Source organism: Lactuca virosa, chromosome 1 (genome assembly GCF_052849685.1).
Source record: "Lactuca virosa cultivar CGN04683 chromosome 1, Lactuca_virosa_CGN04683_v6, whole genome shotgun sequence".
Classification (NCBI taxonomy): Eukaryota; Viridiplantae; Streptophyta; class Magnoliopsida; order Asterales; family Asteraceae; genus Lactuca; species Lactuca virosa.
This window is the reverse complement of record NC_136426.1, coordinates 197,212,369-197,237,448: the sequence shown is the minus strand read 5'-3', so window position 1 is coordinate 197,237,448 and position 25,080 is coordinate 197,212,369. Positions and strand designations below refer to the sequence as shown.

Sequence of the window (25,080 nt, the reverse complement as noted above, 5' to 3'; positions counted from 1 at the left end):
GAACAAGGTATGCATACCCATGTTGGATAGGTTTGTGATTATCTTCATTTTGGGATATTCGAGGATCCGCAAGGAGCATGAAGGGCATTTAATAGAGTTAGTGGAGACCCTGCGACGTTAGAAGTTGTATGTCAAATTCAAGAAGTGTGATTTTTGGTTGCGAGAGGTTCAATTCCTTGGTCATCTCATGAATCAGCAGGGGATTTTGGTTCATCCAGCCAAGGTGGAGGCCGTTATGAGTTGGGAGGCTCTAAATATTCTTACTGACATCAAGAGTTTTATTGGATTAGCTGGTTATTATCAATGATTCATCCAGAATTACTCTAAAGGTTGTGGTTCCTCTAAAAAAATTAAGAAAGAAGGGTATAATAATTAAGTGGGGAGAAGATCAGTCGCGAGCCTTTAAGTCTTTGATATAGAGTCTGTGTGATCCTCCGGTTGTAACTTTACCAGAGGTAGTGATTGATATAGCAGTTTAATGTGATGCTTCATTGATCGGTTTGGGATCGGTTCTTATGTAGGGTGACAAGGTTATTGCATATGCATCACGACAGTTAAAGCTGTATAAGACTAGATATCCTACACATGACCTAGAGCATGGGGCTATTTTGTTTGCCTTGAAGATTTTGAGGCACTATGTTAGGTCTCAGACTTTGTATATGTTGTATCTGATTTTGAGTGCAAAAGGTTTCACAGTTGTAATATCTTAAGTCTTTAGTGTATTGTTCCTAAAGTATGTTTAGTTTCGGAGTTTTATACCTAGGTTTTGTTGTGACGTGTTCTTACAAGTTTTATGGTATGTCACTGCCTATGTGTCATATTCTTATTGTTTGTTTCTCTAACCGACTACCTATTTGTCAACTTAATAGGGATGTTATTTAGAAGGTAGAGAATGCTTTGAACAAGTTCTTACTTCAAAAGTTGTAATTGAGCTTTCATACTCTTAATCATAATCAAAATCTTATTTACTCTCTTGTATGCAATCTTTACTTTGATTCAAACATGATTTCATTTTTTTAGAATTTATTCCATACTACAAGTGGTATTAAAGTAAGGAAATCATTAAGTCGATTTCAAATCATGTATTGTTGGGATACTTGTTTTGATTTGAATTTTATTTTCACTCATCGATTTGATCCATTGTTCAAATTTTCATTGAAATCATATCATACGTAGCTTCTCATGTTGTGTCGTTTACCTTGTCAAGTAGTTGTTTCAAATATCAGGATTCCAATTCTCTTTCCAAATGACTATGAGGTGTAGATGTTTCATTTTGAATATTACATCATTGTAATTGAGAATCAAGGTTCCTATATCTATAAATCCATAACAGAAGATCCACATCAATTCTTAAAGACAAAGAAACGCGTTTATTCTCACCCCCACCATGCTATCAGCTACGAAAGAAACTTTTACCAATTCCAACTAACTATCTTATTAATACAATTACATGCAGCAAGGATTAAACAGTCCTTCAACTGAAAGATCCTGCACTACAACAGTTAGACTCAAACAAGAGCTGCGCAATAGGCCAAATCAGACACTCTAAAGCTATTTAATTCTTATGGCATGTAACTTAACGTATTCTTTGAATAGCTAACTAACATCAATATAACTCCAAATACACTTAAAGGTCGATGATTTATGGACATGCATGTCCAATGCATGTGTAGATCTCATTTGGATCAAAAGCGTAGAAAAAGGTCACCAAGCTCCCATGCAAGGATTCAAAACTCAAACATTCACTAGATCTGAACTTCATGACATTCTAAGGATCCTTATAACCCATAAAGTTGCCAACTTTATGGTTTCCTTTCATTCAAACTTGCTCAACAAGGAGAAAAGTGGGACAAAATTTAGATCTATCCAAATACAACAATAAAGGTGGAAGCTTTGACACTTACAAGGTTCCAAATAGAATATGAGATGATGATGATTATTTTTCCTTACAAGCTTCACCAATAAATCTCCTTCTTCATCTTCTTATATTCTTCTTCAAGCTAAGTAATTCTCCAAAATGTCAAGAATCAAGAAAGGAATGAAGTTTAGGGTTTTTTTGTGGTGAAAGGGTGCTAGAGGCTGGAAATGAACCCTAGGAATGGCTTATAGAGGCTTAAATACAATGGAAACTATAAAAGATCATGAGCTTGGGCTGCAACACTTCTCACATTGTTAGACCTTATGTCTCACGTCATGAGATTGGTTCCGAATCATGCTTCTCATATTTACCCTTGTAACATCATGACCACCCAATGGTCACGTCATGACACTCGACTATCTTCAAAAAAATCAGTCATTTGACTCCTTGAAACCCTAAATCGGTCCATCTGTGAAAACGAGTGTTATAATTCTCCCCCACTTAAATAAGATTTCACCCTCAAAAGTTGTCCTTACCAATCATCCCAGGACATCCCTTCCTCCGAATCCATTCGAGGGATCTACCAAGACCAATTATTTCTTGCTTGAGCCATTGCCACACCGGATATCCGAAACAACGACTAATACAAAAAGACTTCTAAAATCGGTGCGTACGCCAAATCCGTGCGGATATCCACTGATTGAGAAAGAAAATAACACATCACAACCAACCGATTCGAGAAGATTTTTCTCCCTCACTCATAACTTAGATTCGACGAACATGACTTTCTATCAGATAGAAAAGGACTCCTTCAACATCAACCATGTTGTCCAAAACTCAAAGGTATGACCCCATACAAAATGATTCCTAACCTTATGCCGTCCCATTGAGCGCAGAAAACATGAAATTACTACTAACTGCAAGAACTGTCGACCGCTCTTAATGCCCTCAAAGAGAGAAATAACGTGTGAGACCTAAACTGATCCACACATCTCCCCCCCCCCCCCCCATTGGTTCAAGAACACTGTAGCATGCCATGGGGAAAAATTAAACTGACCAACAACAATTTTGCTCATCCCAACCCAAAATCAGATATCATGATTTGGGGTCCTTAACTGCACACATGGCTTATCAACAAGTGGTAACTAATCAACTACTCCCATGAGCACCACCATGGGCAATACAAAAATTTGTGTGACACTCCGGCTCCAAGAACAGCACAAGTGCACAAACATCTGCCAAAACATCCAGGAGACTTATAACCATTTGTATTACTGATCTTCATGTATTCCAACCAGCATACCCTACCCTATGTCAATATAAACAACTATGGGTTATCAATAACCCTATGACTATCAACAGTCCTGGAGTTTTCAACGACTCCGAATATACTCACGACAGCCCTTAGCTAATAAGACTCGGCTAGTCTAGCAAGTAGCCTACTATGACATAGGTAAGATATGGAGAGAATTCTCATGATGCCTCATCATAAAATGAGCGCGGGTTCACTAATAAGAATTCCAATATTGAGCTGCTAATATACCACCATGACTTTTCCAGCAAGACAACACCCTACAACTGTCCGACTCAACTTGTCGGTCACTGAGCCACCAATGACAACACTATACTTGCACAAACGCCTGCCTACACCACACGATTAACAAACCAATATACATGCCTCCGCTACACAACCGCCGACCTCATTCACAGATGTGAAACACTCGATAGCTCACCGCATGTCGTGATGCCATCCATCCATTGGGGTGAGAAGCTCATAGATCGTCATAATTTTTCCATCATTCTACTGCCACATGAAGATTACCGACCCGCCCCCAACGGGTCTAAGGACATACTGCCATCATTTCACTGACCGGTAGGAACCTAGTCAACATCCCACAATACACTCACCTAACTACAGGAACTATACCATCCTAAAACACACACTCTTCCATAGTCCAACTGTCGTTGACACATTGTCTGACGAACCATGACCGTGCATAATCATGGAACAAAATAGACCGCCAAGTTGTTGCATTAACTTGTAATTATGACATGGTTTACTCCCCAGGAGAGAACACAACGCTCCTTAAGCCAACTGATTTTCTTCCTAATTGTGACCTTAACCTGAAGGTGACGTACCTGCGAATTGAACGAAATAATAAACCTCTACTGTTATCAGACACGTTCTTCTAGCAACCAAAACCAGATCCCACACCCTGATGAAACTGCACAGATCCCATCAGTGAGCAAAAGAACAAATAAACTTCCAATCTCGAAGAAGAACTCCAAAATCATCCAAAAATGCTGCCAAAATCCAGGTCAAATCAATCCAAAAACCAACCTAGCCGACACGACCTGCCAAACCAAACTGACGTAACCACAATACCTCAACATTGCTCCAATATCCGATATTCCAATAACTAAGGCTAGCTGCCATCTCGAACCCACTAGAGACCACAACTCCATAGCCAAGAATCGAGAGAACACTTATACAAAGACCAAGATACAAACTTTACTGAATTTGACTAAGGGTTAACGTGACAAACGCATCCTCAGTTGATACCGCCTGAAACCTTATAATATCTCCCACGAACCCTAAGATCGATCAACCATTTCCCAACTCAATCAAAATATCAAACCCATACCATGGATAACCATGCTACCCATACCTGGTACACAATCCAAGCAGCTCCACACTCCCTTACTAAGATCCCTGGTTCTTCTGCAAGGAACTACTGACCACAATAAGTTCTTTACCTACCGACTTTTACTATGAGGACAACACACCCACCTAATGACAAAAGTGTAATTTTTGAAATCTGGGCAAAAAAATATAATTTTTGAAAGTTGAATGACCTGTTGACCGGGTAAAAAGGTTAAATTGAATATGATTACCGATTTTTGGGACTTAATTGAATAAAAAATATATATAATGACTAAATCGATTATGATGTCAATATGTAAGGACTTTATTGCAGTTTTCTCTTTATATTTTTGTATTTTGTCATTTATTTTTTGCAAGATATTTTTTATAATTTCCGATTAATATTTTACATATAGATATTCAAAACCCCATGTTCTACACATACGAAGTCTTCCTAAACTTTTATCAACTAATCGATTCATAGACACATTTTCAATACATCGCTCTATGCCTCTATATTTGGGCCACGACATTTAAACAAAACAAATTAAAATTGTATAAACAGAGCCCGATCCAACATATTAGGGTCGGGTCGGGTCGGTCCGGGGGAAGCAAGAGATGGGTTTTGTCATTACTCCAACCGATTTGCTCCGTTCCCAATTCACTTCAAAACATACAGAAGCCGGCTGCGGACTCCCCACTCCCATCCGATCGCAGTTGATTGAATCTGAAGATCAAGATGGTGAGTAAAACCGAGGAATCACAGTTGCAGCAGCTCGAGAATCAAGTTGAAAACGGGGGTGGTGGTGCTTGGGAGTATCTCTCTCTTGTTCGCAAGCTCAAGCTTCGGCGTTCCGATAAGGTCTTAAAGCATGGTTTAACCCTCTTAAACGACCCCAAGAAGCGCTCAGCTCTCGGCCCCGATGGTACGTGCCTTTTCCTTTGGTCATTCATTGATCAATTTCCGTTGTTTTGATGTTGATTCGATTCAATCCTTTATCCTGTTTGTGGGTTTCAGCGAATTTGTCGATTCATTTTGTTGCTAGGATGTGGGTTTTATAGATCATGGATTTCTTTCTTTCGTATTAAGCAATTTTTTATGTTTGGCCCTTAATTTTGATTATCCACTTGTAATTGTTGAACCAGTTACTATTATTGAATCTATCTCCCCCATGGCTTCCTTCCGATGAATAGAGCTACACTTTCACTTTGCGATCAGATTGGCTACTGTTCAACTTTAAGCTTGCTATGGTTCCAAATACTGTTAGTAAAAATTGTTAAATACTTCAAATTTCACAGCAAGTATTATAACCCAAATAATGTTGGTTTAAATTAACATGATTTTTCCAAAAACTTTCATATGAATATCTAAAACACTACATAAGCAGTGCTTCCCTATGGACATGAACTATAATTGTTTGATCCAATTTGTTTTGATAAGCCTATATAGGCAATTTGGATTCAAGTGTCATCCATTTTCTCTTCTCTTTCAAGTGATTTTTTTTTGGAGAAAAGTTGAAAAACTGTTGTGTAAACAAACATTTAATAGGATGATTGTTGTTTTACATGATTTTGAATCTTTTTAAGGTTTCAAAACAACCTTCCACTTCTGTAAAATCTGTAAATCATGTTAACAAACTACACCAATAAAATCAGTGAATGATATTAGTATCAAAAAAACTTAGTAACATTACCATTCTCACCCTGAAGTAATAGCTTGCTTGTAAAAGATATACAACTTTCTTAAGGACTTTTTTGGAAACACAAGAACTTTTTCAGACTTTTTCTCATTGTCCTTAAGGTCCCGTTTGTTTCATAGAACATGATATAACATAACAGGTTGTACCACATTGTTAATGAGACAAAAGATTGCAATCTTGGCAAAAGACAAGAATGCCCTCCTCATTATCATCATAGAATATATCCTACAAAACTTGTCTTGTCCTTTCCCATCCTGAAAGTAGTAATGTGTAGGAAACAAAGTGTGCTTTACAAAAAACTCTTTTTATAATGAGCAAAACCAATTTTGGAAGGGTAGTATTGTAATTAACCGAACTATGGTCAAATGATTTTACTTTTTTACATTTTGTAGAATGGACTCTGTATGAGCAGGTAGCTATTGCTGCACTTGATTGCCAATGCCTTGATGTTGCAAAGGTAACATTCTCCTCTTCCTGCATTTACTCGTGTGTGTGTGTGTGTGTGTGTGAAAAAGTGCATATTTTCTTATAAAATATTTTGGCTTTTTTTATAATCAAGATTTTTGAACTTTTTCAGGATTGCATAAAAGTTTTGCAGAAGAAGTTTCAAGATAGCAAACGAGTTGGTGAGTCATGTTTGTCTGAATAAAGTGTTGTATGGATAAGAGTTAATCTCAAAAAAAGACCTTATATTTTGTGTTTTTTCCAGATTAAACCTCAAATTTATTTTTTGCCTGAAAAAGACCTTGCATTTTTTCAATTATCTATTCTAGCCCTTTTAGTCATTTTTTTTTTCCAAAAAAATTGTGAAATGTGAGGGTTTTTTCGAGAAAAACTAAAAAGGTTGATGGTTTATTTGGAAGCATTCAGAAGGTTGAGGGTTTTTTTGGAAAAAAAATTACAAAGTTGAGGGTTTTTTTTGGAAAAAATGAAAAAATACAAGTTCTTTTTCAGAGAAAATATAAACTTAAGGTTTAATCCGGAAAAAACACAAAATATAATGTTTTTTTTTTTGAGATTAACCCTTTGGATAAATGATGTTTAAACAATAAACAAGGGCAAATTTGTAAAAAGTTGGGACTTTATGGGGAAAGTCTCCTCTCTTTGACTTTCTCTATTAAGCTTTTCTTTTTGTATTATGTCAAAGAGAAACACTGATAGTTTGATATATATAGCTTACCCAATTAAATCAAAAAGAAAAAAAGCATATTATAAAATTTCATATGAAAATAACTGATTATTTCAGGTAGATTAGAAGCATTGTTGCTTGAAGCAAAGGGTTCATGGGCTGAAGCTGAAAAAGCTTATTCAAGTTTGCTAGAGGATAATCCACTTGATCAAGTGAGATTTTTAAATTTCATACTTATTTAGTGTTTTGTATGATGGAATCAGAGAAGGAATGGAATAGTTAATTCCATTGGAATGAAAAAAAAACATGTTTGTTTTGCTCTATGGAATGGAATGAGCCATTTTTAAAGGAATGTGATTCCTTTCATTTTGTGAATTTTCATTCCTTATTCATTCCATCATGTAATGGAATAAAAACTTGCAATTTAACCCGATTTTATTTCTGTAATTTGTTGACATAAATATTTTCAAAAGAAAATTCCTCCATTTAGTTAAATTGCAGTTTTAATATTATCTAAAGGGTTTATATCATAAAAGACCTTATATATTGTGTTTTTTTTTCCCGAATTGAACCTTAACTTTATTACTTGTCCTGAATAAGACCTTGCATTTTTTCATTTTTTTCAATTTTGCCCTTTTAGCACCTTGTCAAATGTGAGGGTTTTTTCGGGAAAAAAAAATAATAAGCTGAGGGGTTTTTTCGGAAAAATTGAAAAAATGCAAGGTCTTTTTCTGGAATAAAATAAAGTTAAGGTTTAATTCGGAAGAAAACAAAATATATTAAGTCTTTTATGATATTAACCCTTTTCTAAATAACTAAAAAAATATTATGTGACTTATTTGGGTTTTAATGAGCTTTCGTTGTGTCTTAACTTTTTTATTTTTAAATTTTTATAATCAAAATAATGTGTAGAATAAGAGTAAAAATTATCCATTTTCTTTACATATAATTTAAAAAAAATTTAAATGAAAATGTATTCCATTCCTACAAGCCAACCAAACATGATCATGGAATTTAATGTCTCATTCCATTCCATTCCTTCTTCATTCCATTCCATCCAACCTACAAGACTTCAATCTTTAAATTTACCAAAATAACCTTTCTAAGTTTTAATAATCTTTTAAACATTTGCAGGTTATTAGTATGAGAAGGGTAGCCATGGCAAAGGCACGTGGAGATATTTTAGCAGCCATTGATTGGCTCAATAAATATCTTGAGATGTAAGAATAAAATCACAAACATTATTTATTTATTTTTTTCTAATTTTTCTTTAAAATTCAATGAGATCTCTTGATGTTTTTTGTTTTTTTTCAGATTCATGGCAGATCATGATGCGTGGAGAGAACTTGCTGAAATATATGTTTCATTGCAAATGTGAGAGTGCTTCTTTTTTTTTTATGTGGATTTAAAAAAAAGACAAATTTGCCCCTGGGGCTTTATACAGTTTGTGTGGTTTTATAATAGGTATAAACAAGCAGCTTTCTGCTATGAGGAGCTGATCTTATCTCAACCAATGATTCCTCTACATCACCTGGCTTATGCTGATGTAAGTATTTATTATTATGAACATAAAGTGTTGTATAAATGACCATTTTAACCTCACATTTAAAAAAAGGTTAATCTCATAAAAGACCTTATATTTTGTATTTTCTGGATTAAACCTCAAATTTATTTTTTGTCTGAAAAAGACCATGTATTTTTTCATTTTTTCCGAAAAAAACCCTCAACTTTCTAAACGCTTCCAAATAAACCCTCAACTTTTTTAGTTTTTCTCGAAAAAAACCCTCACATTTAGAAGGTTGAGTGTTTTTTTGGAAAAAAAAAATACAACGTTGAGGGCTTTTTTCGAAAAAAATGAAAAAAAAACAAGGTCTTTTTCAGGCAAAAAGTAAACTTGAGGTTTAATTCGGAAAAAAAAAACAAAAAAATAAGGTCTTTTTTGAGATTAACCCTTAAGTTAAAAAAAACTACACCTAACTCTTAACTCTAGATCTTCTTTCATTTCCTTCTATTACAAATTTACAACAATGCCCTCTGTAAATTTTACAACATTATAGCAAATATCATTCAAATACAAAGCAATTTTCACTGCTATATAATCAGGTAGAGTTTTCAAAGTATATATATATATATATATATATATATATATATATATATATATATATATATATTAATATCCTAATAAGAAAAAAGAAATGAAAAAACAAAATGCTATTTACTATTATCTCTAGATCTTTTGGAGTACACTTGTTGTCTTAATAAGAAAAATCAAATGAAAGTACAATTTTGTTGAAAGAAATGAAAATGGAATATTATAATAAACAAATAATTGAAAGTATGTTGCTATTTCTTGCATTTAGCTTTTGTAAATATGGTTGATGTTTGTTTTGGGATTTTTGTTGAAAACAGGTTCTTTACACAATTGGTGGAATTGAAAACCTTCAAACAGCTAAGAAATATTATGCTTCCACCATTGAATTGACAGGTGGAAAAAATGTTAGAGCACTTTTTGGTGTTTGCTTGGTGAGTTCTCTTTTTTTCATTTTTAATAAATGACTCACTTTTTGATAAATATATTATTATTATTATTATTATTATTTTAGAGAGTTTTTCAATATAGAAAATAGGGTTAATCTCATAAAAGACCTTATATTATGTGTTTTTTCCGGATTAAACCTCAACTTTATTTTTTGCCTGAAAAAGACTTTGTATTTTTTCATTTTTCCGAAAAAGCCCTTAACTTTGTCTTTTTTTTTTCCCGAAAAAAACCCTCAACCTTCTAACTTTTTTAGTTTTTTTTTTTTTTAAATAAATAAAACCTCACATTTTACAATTTTTTTGGAAAAAAAATGCCTAAAAGGGCCAAATTGGAAAAAATGAAAAATTACAAGGTCTTTTTCAGGCAAAAAATAAATTTGAGGTTTAATCTGGAAAAAACACAAAATATAAGGTCTTTTATAAGATTAACCCTAGAAAATATGTCTGGTAAGAAAAAACAAAAGTATTTTTTTTTTTAAATCTAGGGAAGCTCAAAAGTTGTAGGAAAACTTAATTTATGGAATCTGACTGAATTGGAATTCGAGATTCCATTCCATGATGTAGAATTCAATTCCATCAATATCCATGTTAGATGGATTTCACTATTCCTAGGGAATTGTGGAAGGAAGTTCGAGTTCATTTTTTTTTTCTTTTTATTAAAAGACGAAAATACCCTTGTTGTATTCGGTAAGAAAGATTAAAAGTATTATTTGAATCTAGGGAACCTCTAAAGTTTTTAATAAAACATAATATAGCAAGAATGATATAATCAGGGGTGTGTTTACTTTGCGGATTCCGATGGAATTGGAATCCGAGATTCCATTCCGATTCCATCAGCATCCTCAAAATTCCATGTTTGATCGATTTCACTATTCCTACAAGGGAAGATGCAAGCAGTTCAATTTCATTTTTTTTTTCTGTGTTTTGGTAAATGACCAAAATACCCCCTTTCTGTATGTAGTGCACTTCTGCAATTGGACAACTAACAAAAGGGAGGAACAATGAGGACAAAGAGATCTCAGGATTGGCTGCTAAAGCTTTGGAGAAAGATTACAAGCAAAATTCGCCTGAAAAAGTCGATCTTCTTGCCTCTACCCTAAAAACCTTGAAACTTTGATCATGAAGTTTTTTAATATTGACTTTTTTTTGTTGCATTAGTTTGAATTTTTAATGTTTGGAAAAGAAAAATACATTTTAAGGGTGTGTTTTAGTTATTTGTTTTATATTGTTTTCTTTTATATGTGTTGTGGATTGATGGTAATAATAGACAGAGCAGTTTTGACTTGGTTTTTTTTTTTTTTATATGTTGTTGGTGTAAATGAAAAATTACATCTTAAATCCATCTAGTTTTGAAAATTACAAAATGGACCCCTGATAGTATAAATTTTGATTCCGATAGGTAAAAATTGCAGTTGTGTATGCTAATGGATGAGTTTGAAGTATGTGTTTTAAAAAGATGTTCGAATATCCTTCTTCTATACTTTAAAAATAAAATACCAAAAAATAAATTTCATAACCAATGTTGATCCTCACTCATTCACCACTTGCTATCTACATTCTGTTTTGGTTCGTGGTTGTTTTCTTTTCTTTAATTTAATCTTTGATATTAGTTTTTTTTTTTTGTTTTTATTAAAAATATTATAGACGTTTAAAGCACATCACATTTGCATATTTTTATTATAATCCTCGTAATCTTAAATTTGGAATTAATTGTGAAACGTAACGAGATTCTTTTTAAAGATTTAAAAAAATATGGATTAATAAGTTATAAATTATATTAGATGACAGTTATGTTATTTTTAAAAACAAGTAGAAATTACAAATAAATAGATAAATAAATAAAGGGTATTGTGGTTCTTTTGTATACTTTATTTAGGTTTTAATTTTTTTTGACAAATTTGAAAAAATTAAACGGACAAAGGAAAGTGAATTTCATTCAATTTAACCAAATTCTAATTTTTCCAAATTCCAATTCATTCAACAAATTACATTCATCCAAAAACATTCTACCAACCAAACACTCCCTAATTTCTTTGACAATGCTTGTGGAATTAAGTAGATGGTTATGGATTTAATGTATTGTGGGTGGCGACATGGATTTAATAGGGTTGAACGGGACCCAAATTTTATTTAAAATAAATAAATAAATAATCATTAGTTTTTTTTTTTTTTTTTTTTTAATTTATGTATAATCTTATCCGTGCATATATTTTATTTATGTAATTTGTAATCTAATATTGTGTATATTTTTGTGATATTCAAACATAGTATATAAATATTTATAAAATGGTACACATGTAAAACATGAATAATAATATATGATTAAAATAGTATTTATGCAATGGTTTGTAAAAGATTGTCACATCGGAAAACAATCACAAACATAATCTTACAAAAAACAAAATATGATAAGCTCAAAAGTCCATTGCTACTTTTTATTCTATTTACCATGCACACTAACATCTTCCATCCCTCTCTCCATATACATATATTATGAAGTAGGGGAAATCTTCTACAAATGACTAATAACTTTGTCTTTCATGTAAAATCCACATCAGTCAAAAAAACAAAGCAAAAGTCTACGAAACATTAAAGAAAATAAAAGCACACATGAACCCTACCTTCTAAGAAAATAGAATACTAATTAGCGACGCTTTATCCCTGTTGTCGCTTCCCAAGCTTGCAAAATGTTGTGCACTATTTCTTCCACACCAACCCCATGTTTCACCTACAAATACATAATACATGTCACTTCAATAAATTGGTAAAATAGTGAAACATAAACATTGGAGTAAATTACACGAATGGTCCCTATGGTTTGGGGTAATTTGCACGTTTGGTCCCTAACTTATTTTTTTAACTCGGAAGGTCCCTACTTTTGTTTTTGTTGTGCGCTTGGTCCCTGTCTTAACTAAAAAGACTATTTTGCCCTTGATTTTTTTATTTTTTTTTAATAAACACACCCCAACCCCACTTCCAACTCACCTTACCTTACCTTACCTACCCCATTTTATTTAAATAAATTAAAAAATCAAGGGCAAAATAGTCTTTTTAGGTAAGACAAGGACCAAGCGTGCAACAAAAACAAACAGTCGTGACCTTCCGAGTTAAAAAAATAAGTTAGGGACCAAACGTGTAAATTACCCCAAACCATAGGGACCATTCGTGTAATTTACTCTAAACATTGTTACATAAATTGGTAAAAGAAAATGATACATTGTTAGATAAACATTTAATCGGTGCTATGTTATCAAGGGTTTCAATTACAATTTTGCAAATTTTGGCCCTAGAAATAAAATAAAAATAAAATACCTTGTTGTATAAATGTAATACTGAAATTCCTTTAGTAGAAGAGAAATTTTTAATCTGAATAAAATTCCTAAAAATGGAATAAAAAGTATTTTATTAAAAAAAAAATAAACAAAAATACCTGAGCAAATACAAATGGTCCACCATCTCTCATTCGAAGTGCATCACGCTCCATTACTCCCAAATCAGCCCCAACTGCTTGTGCAAGATCCGTCTTATTGATAACCTAAAACCACAAACACAAGGGACCGTTTCTGTAAATTTGCTATTAGGCAGGGACCATTTCTGTAAATTCCCTATTAGTCAGGGACCATTTCTCAAATTTTACGATACACAGGGACCATTTCTGTAGTTTTCCAATTAAGCCAGATCCGTTTTAGCAAATATTTAATAATATAAGTGCAAATATTTAATAATATAGGAGGGAGGGACCAATTCTGCAAATATTTGATACTGTAGGGACGAATAAAGGAAAAATCACACACAAGAAGGTCAGCTTGTGTAATGCCAGGGCCTCCTTTCCTAGGAATTTTATCGCCTCCAGAAACATCAATTATATAAATTATGTAATCCGCCAGTTCCCTACTGAAATTAGCAGCTAAATTATCTGCATCCACAAAAATTATATAAATATTAAATAACATAACCATTATTCACTTGCAATTACAGGTATAACTATTAATTAATGCAACAAATAGCAATGTGCTTTGATTTATTTAGGTATTATAGCTTCCTACTTTCATTTCTTTCTAGGGTTTTATGCAGAAAAGTCCCATTATTTTGGGAAATTTTTGATAAAGTCCTAAATTATTTTTTTTAACAGAAAAGTCGCGATTGTTTAACATTTTGCCCAAATTAACGAAAAAGTCCTTTTTTTTATTTTAACAGGAAACGACAGATTATGTGATTTTCCCAAAATAATGAGATTTTTCTGTTAAAAAAAAACATTTAGGACTTTATCAAAAATTTCCCCAAAATAATGAGACTTTTCTACATAAAACCCTTCTTTCTATTACAAAATTGTAATTCTAGTTTTTTTTTTCTTATTAAGGAATTGTGACGCTTTCAAGTTTTTTTCTTGACAAAATTACATAAATGGTCCTTGTGGTTGACAAAATCGACCAACTCTAGTCCTTACGACGAATTTTTTGCATAGATAGTCCCAGTGGTTTGAAAATCTTGCAAAGACGGTTCTTTTGTCTAACAATGTTAACTTTTCTAGTTAAATTAAGCCACTTGTGAAATGACACATTTGCCCTTCCTTAACTGAAAAAGTTAACACTATTAGCCAAAATGACCATTTTTGCAAGAATTTAAAACCAAAGGGATCATCTATGCAAAAAATTTGTCATAAGGATTAAAGTTGGTCGATTTTATCAACCACAAAGACCATTTATGTAATTTTGTTTTTTTTCAAAATATAATGTTGTAACACGAAGAAATGAAAGTAAGATGTTGAAATAAGAAAATAAATAAATAAATAAATCAGTAAAAGTATGTTGCTATTTCTTGCATTTAACCGAATACCAATAACACCAATTACCTCCACCAGATTCACAAAGAAGTATATCTGCTTTGTATAAATTAGAAAGCTCCTCAAGAGGTCCAAGATTAATGCTGATGTCTTCTCTAATGGCAGCATGTGGACAACCACCTGTCTCCACAGCTCTTATCCTTTCCTCAGGGAGTGCTCCATTTTTCACCAAAAATTCACCATCTTCTTTTGTGAATATATCATTTGTAACCTGAAAATTTCTCCAAAAGGGTAAAACAGTCATTTACTTTCATAATTTGGGAAAAGTTAAGCTATACATACCGCAGCAAGACTGTATTTGTCACGCAAAAATCTACATAATGCCAACATCAAAGCTGTTTTCCTGCATTATCAAGTGAAAAGATACAAACTTCAAAAAGAGGGATAAAAAATGAGATGAAATCAGATATGATTTGGAAAAAGATTCGAGAATTACTTACCCAGTTCCAACAGGGCCACCGATGCCAATGGTGAAAGCTCTTTCTTTGAAATCCCTGGTAACAAGTGGAGGCGCTCTTCTGTTAAAGAATCCAGGTGAGTAAATCGGTTCGTGTGAATGTGGTGCGAGACCATCGTGGCTATGGTACACCTTCCCATCTTTACCCACAAATGATGAGTCTCCATTTGATTTCCTGATTCATAGAAAACAAGCGAAAGAGATGTTATCGTTTATCGATCTGCCTCGTTTCTCAAATTAACACAAGCATAAGATGTATTTATGCAGATGATAATCGAAAGGATCCGAGATTCTAAGTTAAGAATGTGGATGAAATCATTATCGGATTAAAAGCTACAAATTGGGTACTTTCAAATCACAGAGAATTTGCTTACCCGTTCTCATGATGATGATCGTGATCGTGATGATGATCATGATCGTGATGGTGATCGTCGTGATTGTGCGATGCCATTTGTTTGAGGTTTTGCAGTGTTGAGTGTGTAGGGCTTGGCGTGAGGTGTGAAGTGAAGACTGAAGAGTGAGTGTGTGAGGTGCGAAGTGTGGGATGAGGATTAGGGGTGATTGACTTTGTCGTAGGTTTGTTAACTATTATGAACTTTATGCAAAAATAGTCCCTGTACTACTTAATATTAGGGTAAAGATTATATATTAGGGTAAAGATTATGTTTTATATAATTACTAGGCGAATGCCTGCGCAAATGCGCTTTGCGCAGAAACACCTATATAGTTGAAATCTTTACAAATATATGTTTTTTTAAATATAGCAATAAAGATGTTGTTAATTTTCATATAATAATTTGTATACTAAATTGATATAATATATTTGAAATCTTTGCGCAGAAACACTTATATAGTTGAAATCTTTACAAATATATGTTTTTTTAAATATAGCAATAAAGATGTTAATTTTCATATAATAATTTGTATACTAAATTGATATAATATATTTGAAATCTTTGCACAGAAACACCTATATAGTTGAAATCTTTACAAATATATGTTTTTTTAAATATAACAATAAAGATGTTGTTAATTTTGATATAATAATTTGTATATTAAATTGATATAATATATTGATTATTTTGAATTATATGATAATATATATATATATATATATATATATATATATATATATATTATAAATGTATAATCTCAACCGTTTGAATGACTTCTACCCGCGGGTTACTTATGAATTAAATTTAATATAATATATAGCTTAATGTTATTTATAGTTTTTGTTATTGTTAATTAATTTTTTAATGTTTATTTTTTCTTAACGTTTTAATTTCTATCATTATAATTATTTAAAACATCAAACATTGTTTTTTGATTTGATTTTAAAGGTAACAATAATATCATTTATATAGAGTTATTTGTAACTATTGTTATTGTAAGTTATTTTAAGCTACTTTTTGAAAACTTTTAACGATTATACAAATATCTTTAGGAAATATTTTAGTTAAATTGATATTATAATTTAGTTTTTGCATTTAGCACTACAATTTATCACTTTTAACTATTCACAAAATATTCATTGAGTTTTTTAAGTGGAACTGGCATTTATATTTAAGTTGACACTGTAATGTTATATTTAAATTAACAGTTTAAGTATTTTGTCTAAACTGTTCCAAAGTTGTAGCTTTAAATTGATAATGGTTTACCTACAACAGCATATTAAATCTAATAAATTAAGTATAATATGTTAAAAGTTAAAGACATAACTTTATAAGTAGAAGTAAAGATATTTTTTTAATATTGAAATTTAGTTTATTTATGATTAGACTTTAGGTTTGATATTTATTTAACCTTATTAACCAAATTATAGTCATTATTAGAAAGACACTACAATTTATCACTTTTAATTATTTACAAAATATTATTTGGGATGTTTAAGTTAAACTAAAATTTATATTTAACTTTGTCCTGTAATGTTATATTTAAGTTTATAATTTAAATATTTTATACAAATTGCTCAAAAGTTATAGCTTTAAAATGATAATGGTTTACATCCAAGATTATATTAAAACTAATAAATTAAGTATAATATGTAAAAAATTAAAAAACATAACTTTATAAGTAGAAGTAAAGATATTATTTTAATAATGAAATTTAGTTTATATATGATTACACTTTTGGTTTGATATTTATTTAATCTTATTAACCAACTTATAATCATTATTAGAAAGAAATTGAAAAGTCATGAGAGTTTCAAATGAATGTGGTGAAAGGAAAAATGCATGAGAGTTTCAAATGAATGTGGTGAAAGAAAAAATGCTTCCTTTATAATATAGTATTTATGATTAGACTTTAGGTTTGATATTTATTTAACCTTATTAACCAAATTATAGTCATTATTAGAAAGACACTACAATTTATCACTTTTAACTATTTACAAAATATTATTTGGGATGTTTAAATTAAACTAAAATTTATATTTAACTTTGTCCTGTAATGTTATATTTAAGTTTATAATTTAAATATTTTATACAAATTGCTCAAAAGTTATAGCTTTAAAGTGATAATGGTTTACATCCAACACTATATTAAAACTAATAAATTAAGTATAATATGTAAAAAGTTAAAAAACATAACTTTATAAGTAGAAGTAAAGATATTCTTTTAATAATGAAATTTAGTTTATATATGATTACACTTTTGGTTTGATATTTATTTAATCTTATTAACCAACTTATAATCATTATTAGAAAGAAATTGAAAAGTCATGAGAGTTTCAAATGAATGTGGTGAAAGGAAAAATGCATGGGAGTTTCAAATGAATGTGATGAAAGAAAAAATGATTCCTTTATAATATAGTATGATGATATGATACAATACAACTATCTAATGCATAAATTGTTGTGTACAAATCACTCCCTTTAATGTTATCATAGATGGTTTTTTATAAACATTGAACTGTAAAAATCGTCTATGTACTACTTAAATGGGTCCTATTTATCTTTTTATAAAAGGGATCAAATACATTATTATTTGTAATCTTCTTTACAAGAATCATGTAGTTCATTGATGTTATATCGTACAATGACTGCTAAGACATTAATCCTTATAAGTTGTTTGTTCGCCTTTTCTTGCGGTTGTAATGATTAATTGAATTGAACACTTCAGATTCATCCCAATGTTCTTCTTCTCCCTATTAGAAACTTACTTTTTATGTTGTTTGTTTTCCCTTTTCATGCACGTTATTGGAGACGACAAGTAACCATGATATATTTTGTGACATCTGAACTTTCAATATATTCATGATCGGTTGTATCTAATGACATGTGTTTAGAAACCAAAAGGTATACATCCATGCATATATTAGATATAAATAGTAGTGTTTAGCAGTAACTTCAAAGTGAACATGAACTCATGAAGATATTTATCCAAGTCAAACTTAACATGTATATTGCTCGTGACATCCTTTAATTTCGCAATCATGTTTTATGTCTAATCTAAGTATGTGATTCACGTGAATGAGACTAGCTGATTCGTGCGCTTCTACATGTCTATTCATATCCAGGCATGAAAGAAGTTTGAGATATGCACATCTTCTATCTTTAGAATCTTAACAACAAATATATAGCTAGAAATAGCCCTCCAACATAGAATTTTTGGATTGTCTTGCATTTAGTGATGTTGAGAAATCAAACAAACAACTTCAAAAGATCCTAAAAGAGCAATAATAACATGTCGAGGGATATGAAGTGTTCAATAGCCATATACATATTCCCCCAATGTGAACATATCTTCTTAAGATAGTAAACAAACACCTTAAAAGATACCAAAACTATGAACATAGTCTCCAATGAGATCATCTACAACAAGACCATCATAACACTCACTTGGAATGTTGGTAAATATTTTATGCATTTGAGTGTTCAAGATAAGATTTTGAATGCCCCAACTGTATTGGTTGTTGATCATTTGTTTAAATTTATATAATAGTTAGCGGTGGAGAGGCTTGTATTTTCACTTTCTATTGTTCTACGGACTGAGATAATGCATCTTTCCGATTATATTATTATTAGAATGCCTATTTGGTAGTTTTATGTAATGTCATGTAAAAGTTCATTATCTAGTAATCTATTATATATTAAAATAATAGTTTATGAGCTAATATATGACACTTATTTATTGCTAAATAAACAAACACTTGTTTATTGCTAAATAAACAAACAACGAACCTACTAGAGAACACAAACATTACATTAGCAAGATTGATGTTAATTACTAAATAACGAACCAACAATACACATATTATGGAACACCATATTTGTTCTTAGAATATATCAAACTTATACATATTTTGAATCCAACTCATTGAAGGAGAGTCATGCTCGTACTGGAACGACATATTTGTTATTGTTTTCAGAATATTCTTGTGACATGTTTTAAATGAATTAAACATTAATTCTGTCAGGTAGGTATTCCATGTAGCATTATAATTTTTCTTTATTTTCCTAGAGGGGTTCTCTTCCATTTTCCTTTGAAGATCACTATAAGTTGCATGTTTTCCTTCTTTTACATTGACATTCATCTTAAACACATGGAGTAATGATGTCAGGGGTGGTAGAGCACCAACAATTGATATCAAGAAGAGAATGACCACATATTGTTGTATGGAAACACAATCGAATCGAGCTCATACCAGTTGACCAATAATTTGAAGGACCCCGACAACTATATCCAAACAATAAAAAAAAACCTTAAGATATGGTCTTCAAACCCTTAAATAGTCGAGAATAGATAATCTCACAAGTATTTATCAAGCATAAATTATGACACATATGTACATGGTTGAACATTACATTAGGAACGAGCTTAACATTAATACTCCCAAGGAAAATGGTTTCTCGCGAACAACTATGGAGCATGAGATTGTTAAGTGGAGATCTTGAATCTGTTATAAATAGTTTATACGAAGAATAATTTGTAATCGCGAAAGTTAAGTTGATTTCCTTTTGTGCCAGATTAGTATAAAATGTGAGGTTGCAATAGTGTTGATTAATTTTTTTTTATCATTTGAAATATTCTAGTTGTGAAGTGATATATGAACTTAGGGAGAATTTAGTAAACAATTCATGTTTCTTTTTATAATTTGCATGATAATTGATAAATAAAATGTGAAATTAACCCTTATATTTGTTAATATCTATATGTGCTTTTGACATAAAAGTTTTTAAGTTTGTCAAATTTTATCTTTGTGACGATTTTTTGTTGGTTAATGCATAAATTTTACCAAATTGTTTTTTAGTTTTACCCTTGTTATCTGTATACTTATTTTACATAGCTAAAAATATATCAATCAAACAAAAGTATGTTTAAATGAAAAAAATATAACTATAGTTCTAAAAACTTAAAAAAAATTATAAAATGAGAACATACTATTATAAGTGGACAAACATAAAAAATAAACTTAACAAATTTTATACATCAACTAACAAAAAAAGATCACAGATACAGAACTTAACTTTTTTTTTTTACAAAAACTGAAAAACTTAAAAGAATTTCATTCCTATTAATTTCAATATCATACAATTGTGATAAAATATATGATAAAATGAACAATTCGAGGCGGCCATAAAATTGCCCAACATATCCTTGGTTGTATCCAATCTGATGCGCTTGGACGTCTTCGGCAAAGGAGAACTTGTGTTGTATCGATGAAACTTGCCCAAAGGCAATGACAAAGGGGGCTTTAAACCCTAACGTATACTCGATCAAATCGGAAGCATAAACAATCACCCATACGAACGGTTATATTGAACAAGGAATCGACACAGAAAACTGTGTTTCAATTATTTTGAATTGCGGGGAGAAAGAGAGCGGATGGGCGAGGAGGAGATTGGGAAGAAGAAGAGGGTGGTGGTGGAATCATTAGGATGGTTGACGGAATCCTCAATCATGCCCAAAAAACACCGCGCCATCGCCGGTGTAGGGCCGTCGTCAATTCTCGAGCTCAAAGCTCAACTATACAAGTCTCAAGAAGAGGCTAAAAATGCCAATCCCACTAAGAATCCCGACCAAATCGAGTTCCACCGTGCCAAGAAGAAGATCACTCCTCATGATTCATTTGCTGGCAAGAACTCCGGCGTCGACGTTCGTTCTCACAAGTACGGAACTCTACCATAACCCTAAATCTATCATCTTTTTATATTCTTTATACCCATTTATTATCCGTCCAAGTCAGTTTTGAATCAAAATTTCGTATTCATCAGCTTGGCTTAATTAGGGTTCATTAGGGTATGTAACACCATATTTAACTTCCAAGCCTACCTTTTCTTTAGATAGCTTGACAAACGGATCAATTATCTGATTCAAATTTGATAAGTTTCTGGAAAAAAAATCACCCAGGCTTGTACTTGACACCTATTTTTATGGATCCACCTTCTTACTGCTATGTTAAAAGCAATTAATCAAGCAATCAGTATGTTTAAACATAGGCGAAATGCTAGCGGAAAGAAGAAGATAGAAGAATACAATGAGTCAAGCAATAGATAGAGCAAATATACTTAAAAAAAGTAACATAAGCAGATACTTGAAATAACTAATAGGCAACAAAGAGCTAAAAAGGCTAAGATCAGGAAATGGGGCATTAAAAGAAAAGCTTGAGTCCTAGAATTAGGCAACAAGTTAATGATAAATTTGTAGGCTTTGTAATTTTATAAAACAGGAAAACTGGATGAAGGTGTTAAGAGCCTATCTGCTACTAATTTGGTCATAATTCACATTTTCAAATCTTGATTTTTCTTAGTTTTCAGCCTCAAAACATGTTAATTCCACCTTCATTAGCATATAAAAACATCCCAAAAGTTAATGATATGCTTAATTCGAAGGATTTAACATGATATGAGCAAAACTCAACATTTTGGTTTATAAGTGAAACGGAATAAAGTTAGAAACTTAATTGAATTAAACTTAACACCATAACAACACCTAATAATGCTAGAATTCAAATTAAAGGAATGAACTAGATTTGACTTAATAGTTCTCTAGGCTATGTGAGTAGCATGAGTTTCTTTCCTTTTGATCAAGTTAATATTGATATGTATATGTACACAGTACACCTATTGAGAACATTGTACTTATATTTTTTGAACAATCCCTCACTTTTGTCATTGTACTTTTAATTTATTCCTTATTAGGACATTTTACTTGAAAAAAGCATTGAAAATCACTTTCTACTTGGATGACATTGCTATAATTGGGTAGATTATTAAAGTACAATGCTTAAATAAAAAAAATTAAAGTAAAGGACACCTTTTATTTGTAGAATACTACGGAATTGGAATTCGAGATTCCATTCCATCCATGGCATGTTTTGTTGCCAAATGTGACGCATATCAATTCCATGGTAATCCTTCAAATTTCATGTGCATGATGGATTTCACCATTCCTAGTGGAGGGCAGAAGGAATTCAGTTCTATTCTTCCTTATTTTATTAGAGCGAAATCTCCGATAAAGTCTCAATATTTTGGATCAGATTACAGTTTAATCCCAATTTTTATTTTTTGAACAGAAAAGTCCCATTATTTTATATTTTGCCCAAATTAACGAAACAATCCTTATTTTTAGAAAATCGGGACTTTTAAATGTTGGGATTAAATCGTAAACTGACCCAAAATACCCTCATTATATAACATTGAAATAAATAAAAACAAATGTTCAATTACATGTTTTTACAATAAACAAAAAAAACGTCTAGATTTTAAGTAAAAAACTGAAATTTTTATTCAATTGTTATTAAGAGGTTGTTTGATAGTTGCTGATTGAGTCAGAGTCTGCTTCTGATTGAAACTTGTTGTTTGATTTTGTTTCTGACTGACTGTGCTGAATAACGAAAATGACCATATTACCCCTGCGAACCAACCACTTAACAAATCATGATTCCTTTTGACCAACTCCATTCCTTCCAAATCAATAAAATAAAATTTCCATTTCTTTCATTTAATTTTAAACCCTTTTAACAATGTTTCAGAGATAAACTGGAGATGAAAGCAGAGAAAGACGGGTCAGCAAGTTATGCAGCCTTGGAAAAAAAAGCTGAGCTGTATGAAAAGCTGGCAAGAGGAGAAGTTTCTGATGAGGAAGATAAGGAGAAATACTGTGTGGATTTCTTCAGTAAAAAAGAGGAATCAGAATCACATTCACAGAATTTGTTGTATTCAGAAATGTCTGAAAGAGATGATGATGATGTGGCTGTGTTGCCTGAATCAAGAGCTACGGGGCTTGGGAGAGCTAATAGTATGGTGGATAATGATGAGCATAAGCGGTTTGTGAGGTAATTTGATTTGTTTGTTTTTAGTTTATGTCTTTAAATATAGAGTAATGAAGGAATGGAACTGGGGGAGGAATGGAATGGTTCATTCCGTTTTTGAAGAAAGAAAAACGTTAGTTTTTTTTAAATGGAAGGGGATGGACCGTATGTGAAGGAATGTGATTCCTTACATTTTGTTACTTTTGATGAAGGAATGGAATTGGGGAAGGAATGGAATCGTCCATTCCGTTGGAATTGGAGAAGAAATGGAATGGTTCAATATATTCGAATGAGGAAGGAGGAATGTGATTCCTTCTATTTTGTGCAGAAAAGTACTATTATTTTGGGAAATTATTATTATTAGGGTTTTATGCAGAAAAGTCCTATTATTTTGGGAAATTTTTGATAAAGTCCTAATTTTTTTTTTGAACAGAAAAAGTCCTGATTATTTAATATTTTGCCCAAATTAACAAAAAAATCCTTATTTTAATTTTAACACGAAAAAACTCTTATTATTATTATTTTATCATTCCATCATGGAATAGAACGAAAAATGGCAATTCAACCAAATTTTATTTATGTAATTTTGAATAACAAATTTTTTGAAAAAAAAACAATCATGATTTTAAATTTTTAATTAAATTACCTTTTTCCCTTATAGAGTATAACTAGAAAATGTAATTTGTATTTTAAGGAGTTTTTATTAAGCTTGGTTATCATATTTTGTAATTATAATTAAATAACGTAAATAGTAGCATTAAAACTATACATTTACTTAACAAATAATTTCAAATAATCATATCAAACTTCATCCCATTCTTCTTATCCAACCAAATATGATCATGGAATGTAACGACTCATTCCATTCCATTACCCTGTCCATTCCATTCCATCCAGCCAAACAAACCGTTAAGTATTGTTTGGTATGTTTATTCCATTCCATTCCGTTTCTTTTTTGAAAAAAAATCATTTCTTCATGACCTAATTTTTTTTTGGGGTTTTGTTTTTCTTCAGGGAAGTTCATGAAGAAGTGAATGAAGCTCGGGAAAAAGTGTCGGACTTAAAAGTCCGGAGGCAAGAGCAAGTGGCTATCAGGAGAGAAAAGCTAAAACAAGCGTATTTGAGGAAACAACTCGAAAAACTCAAAGCTCAATCTAAACAAGGGAATACATGAGAAACATATTACAATTTTTGACATATTTGATCCTTGGAACTAATTGTAAACGAATATTGGATGAACAAACCCCATGTTTTAGTTAAATCGGTTTACAAATTGATTAATGTTGTTTTCGTGTTAATATATTAGTAATTGTGTACGTGTATGTCATTACTTGGCTAAATGTAAGAAATAACAATGTATTTTCATTTGCTTCTGTTACCACGTTGCACTTTCAATTTAAAAGAAAAAAAAGAATATTATGAGCACTTTACCAACATTCTGGATTTCAGGCAGAAAAAATGGTTAACTCGGAGTTTAAAGACCAAGTCCAAAATCCGATGAAAATTTTCCGAATTTCCAGAAAATGCTTTATTTTTATGTTAGAATCTAACTAAAAGTTAAAGAAACATAATATAAAGTAGATCCGATACAACGGCTTAAAAGGTGGCGATTGATTGAAAAATGGGTGATATTAGACATTTCGTAATGACCATT

The 25,080-nt window shown here is 31.4% G+C and overlaps 3 protein-coding genes across 3 annotated transcripts; 2 read left to right on the top strand and 1 right to left on the bottom strand.

Moving 5' to 3' along the window:
• The first annotated feature begins 5,163 nt into the window (after positions 1-5,163).
• LOC145163626 (Protein prenylyltransferase superfamily protein) lies at positions 5,164-11,169 on the top strand. Its single transcript, XM_079082444.1, has 9 exons — positions 5,164-5,428; positions 6,595-6,659; positions 6,780-6,828; positions 7,449-7,543; positions 8,466-8,551; positions 8,646-8,705; positions 8,796-8,877; positions 9,741-9,854; positions 10,831-11,169. The coding sequence occupies exons 1-9, from the start codon at positions 5,242-5,244 to the stop codon at positions 10,984-10,986; spliced, it is 894 nt and encodes a 297-aa protein (XP_078938570.1). The 5' UTR covers positions 5,164-5,241; the 3' UTR covers positions 10,987-11,169.
• A 1,109-nt stretch (positions 11,170-12,278) lies between these two features.
• UREG (urease accessory protein G) lies at positions 12,279-15,733 on the bottom strand. Its single transcript, XM_079082437.1, has 7 exons — positions 15,544-15,733; positions 15,153-15,344; positions 14,995-15,055; positions 14,722-14,923; positions 13,664-13,785; positions 13,300-13,404; positions 12,279-12,597 (listed from the first exon to the last, which is right to left on the bottom strand). The coding sequence occupies exons 1-7, from the start codon at positions 15,618-15,620 to the stop codon at positions 12,514-12,516; spliced, it is 843 nt and encodes a 280-aa protein (XP_078938563.1). The 5' UTR covers positions 15,621-15,733; the 3' UTR covers positions 12,279-12,513.
• Positions 15,734-20,818: 5,085 nt separating this feature from the next.
• LOC145163617 (uncharacterized protein At4g18257-like) lies at positions 20,819-24,804 on the top strand. The gene is made up of 3 exons (XM_079082433.1): positions 20,819-21,282; positions 23,148-23,450; positions 24,441-24,804. The coding sequence occupies exons 1-3, from the start codon at positions 20,999-21,001 to the stop codon at positions 24,598-24,600; spliced, it is 747 nt and encodes a 248-aa protein (XP_078938559.1). The 5' UTR covers positions 20,819-20,998; the 3' UTR covers positions 24,601-24,804.
• The last annotated feature ends 276 nt before the right edge of the window (positions 24,805-25,080 follow it).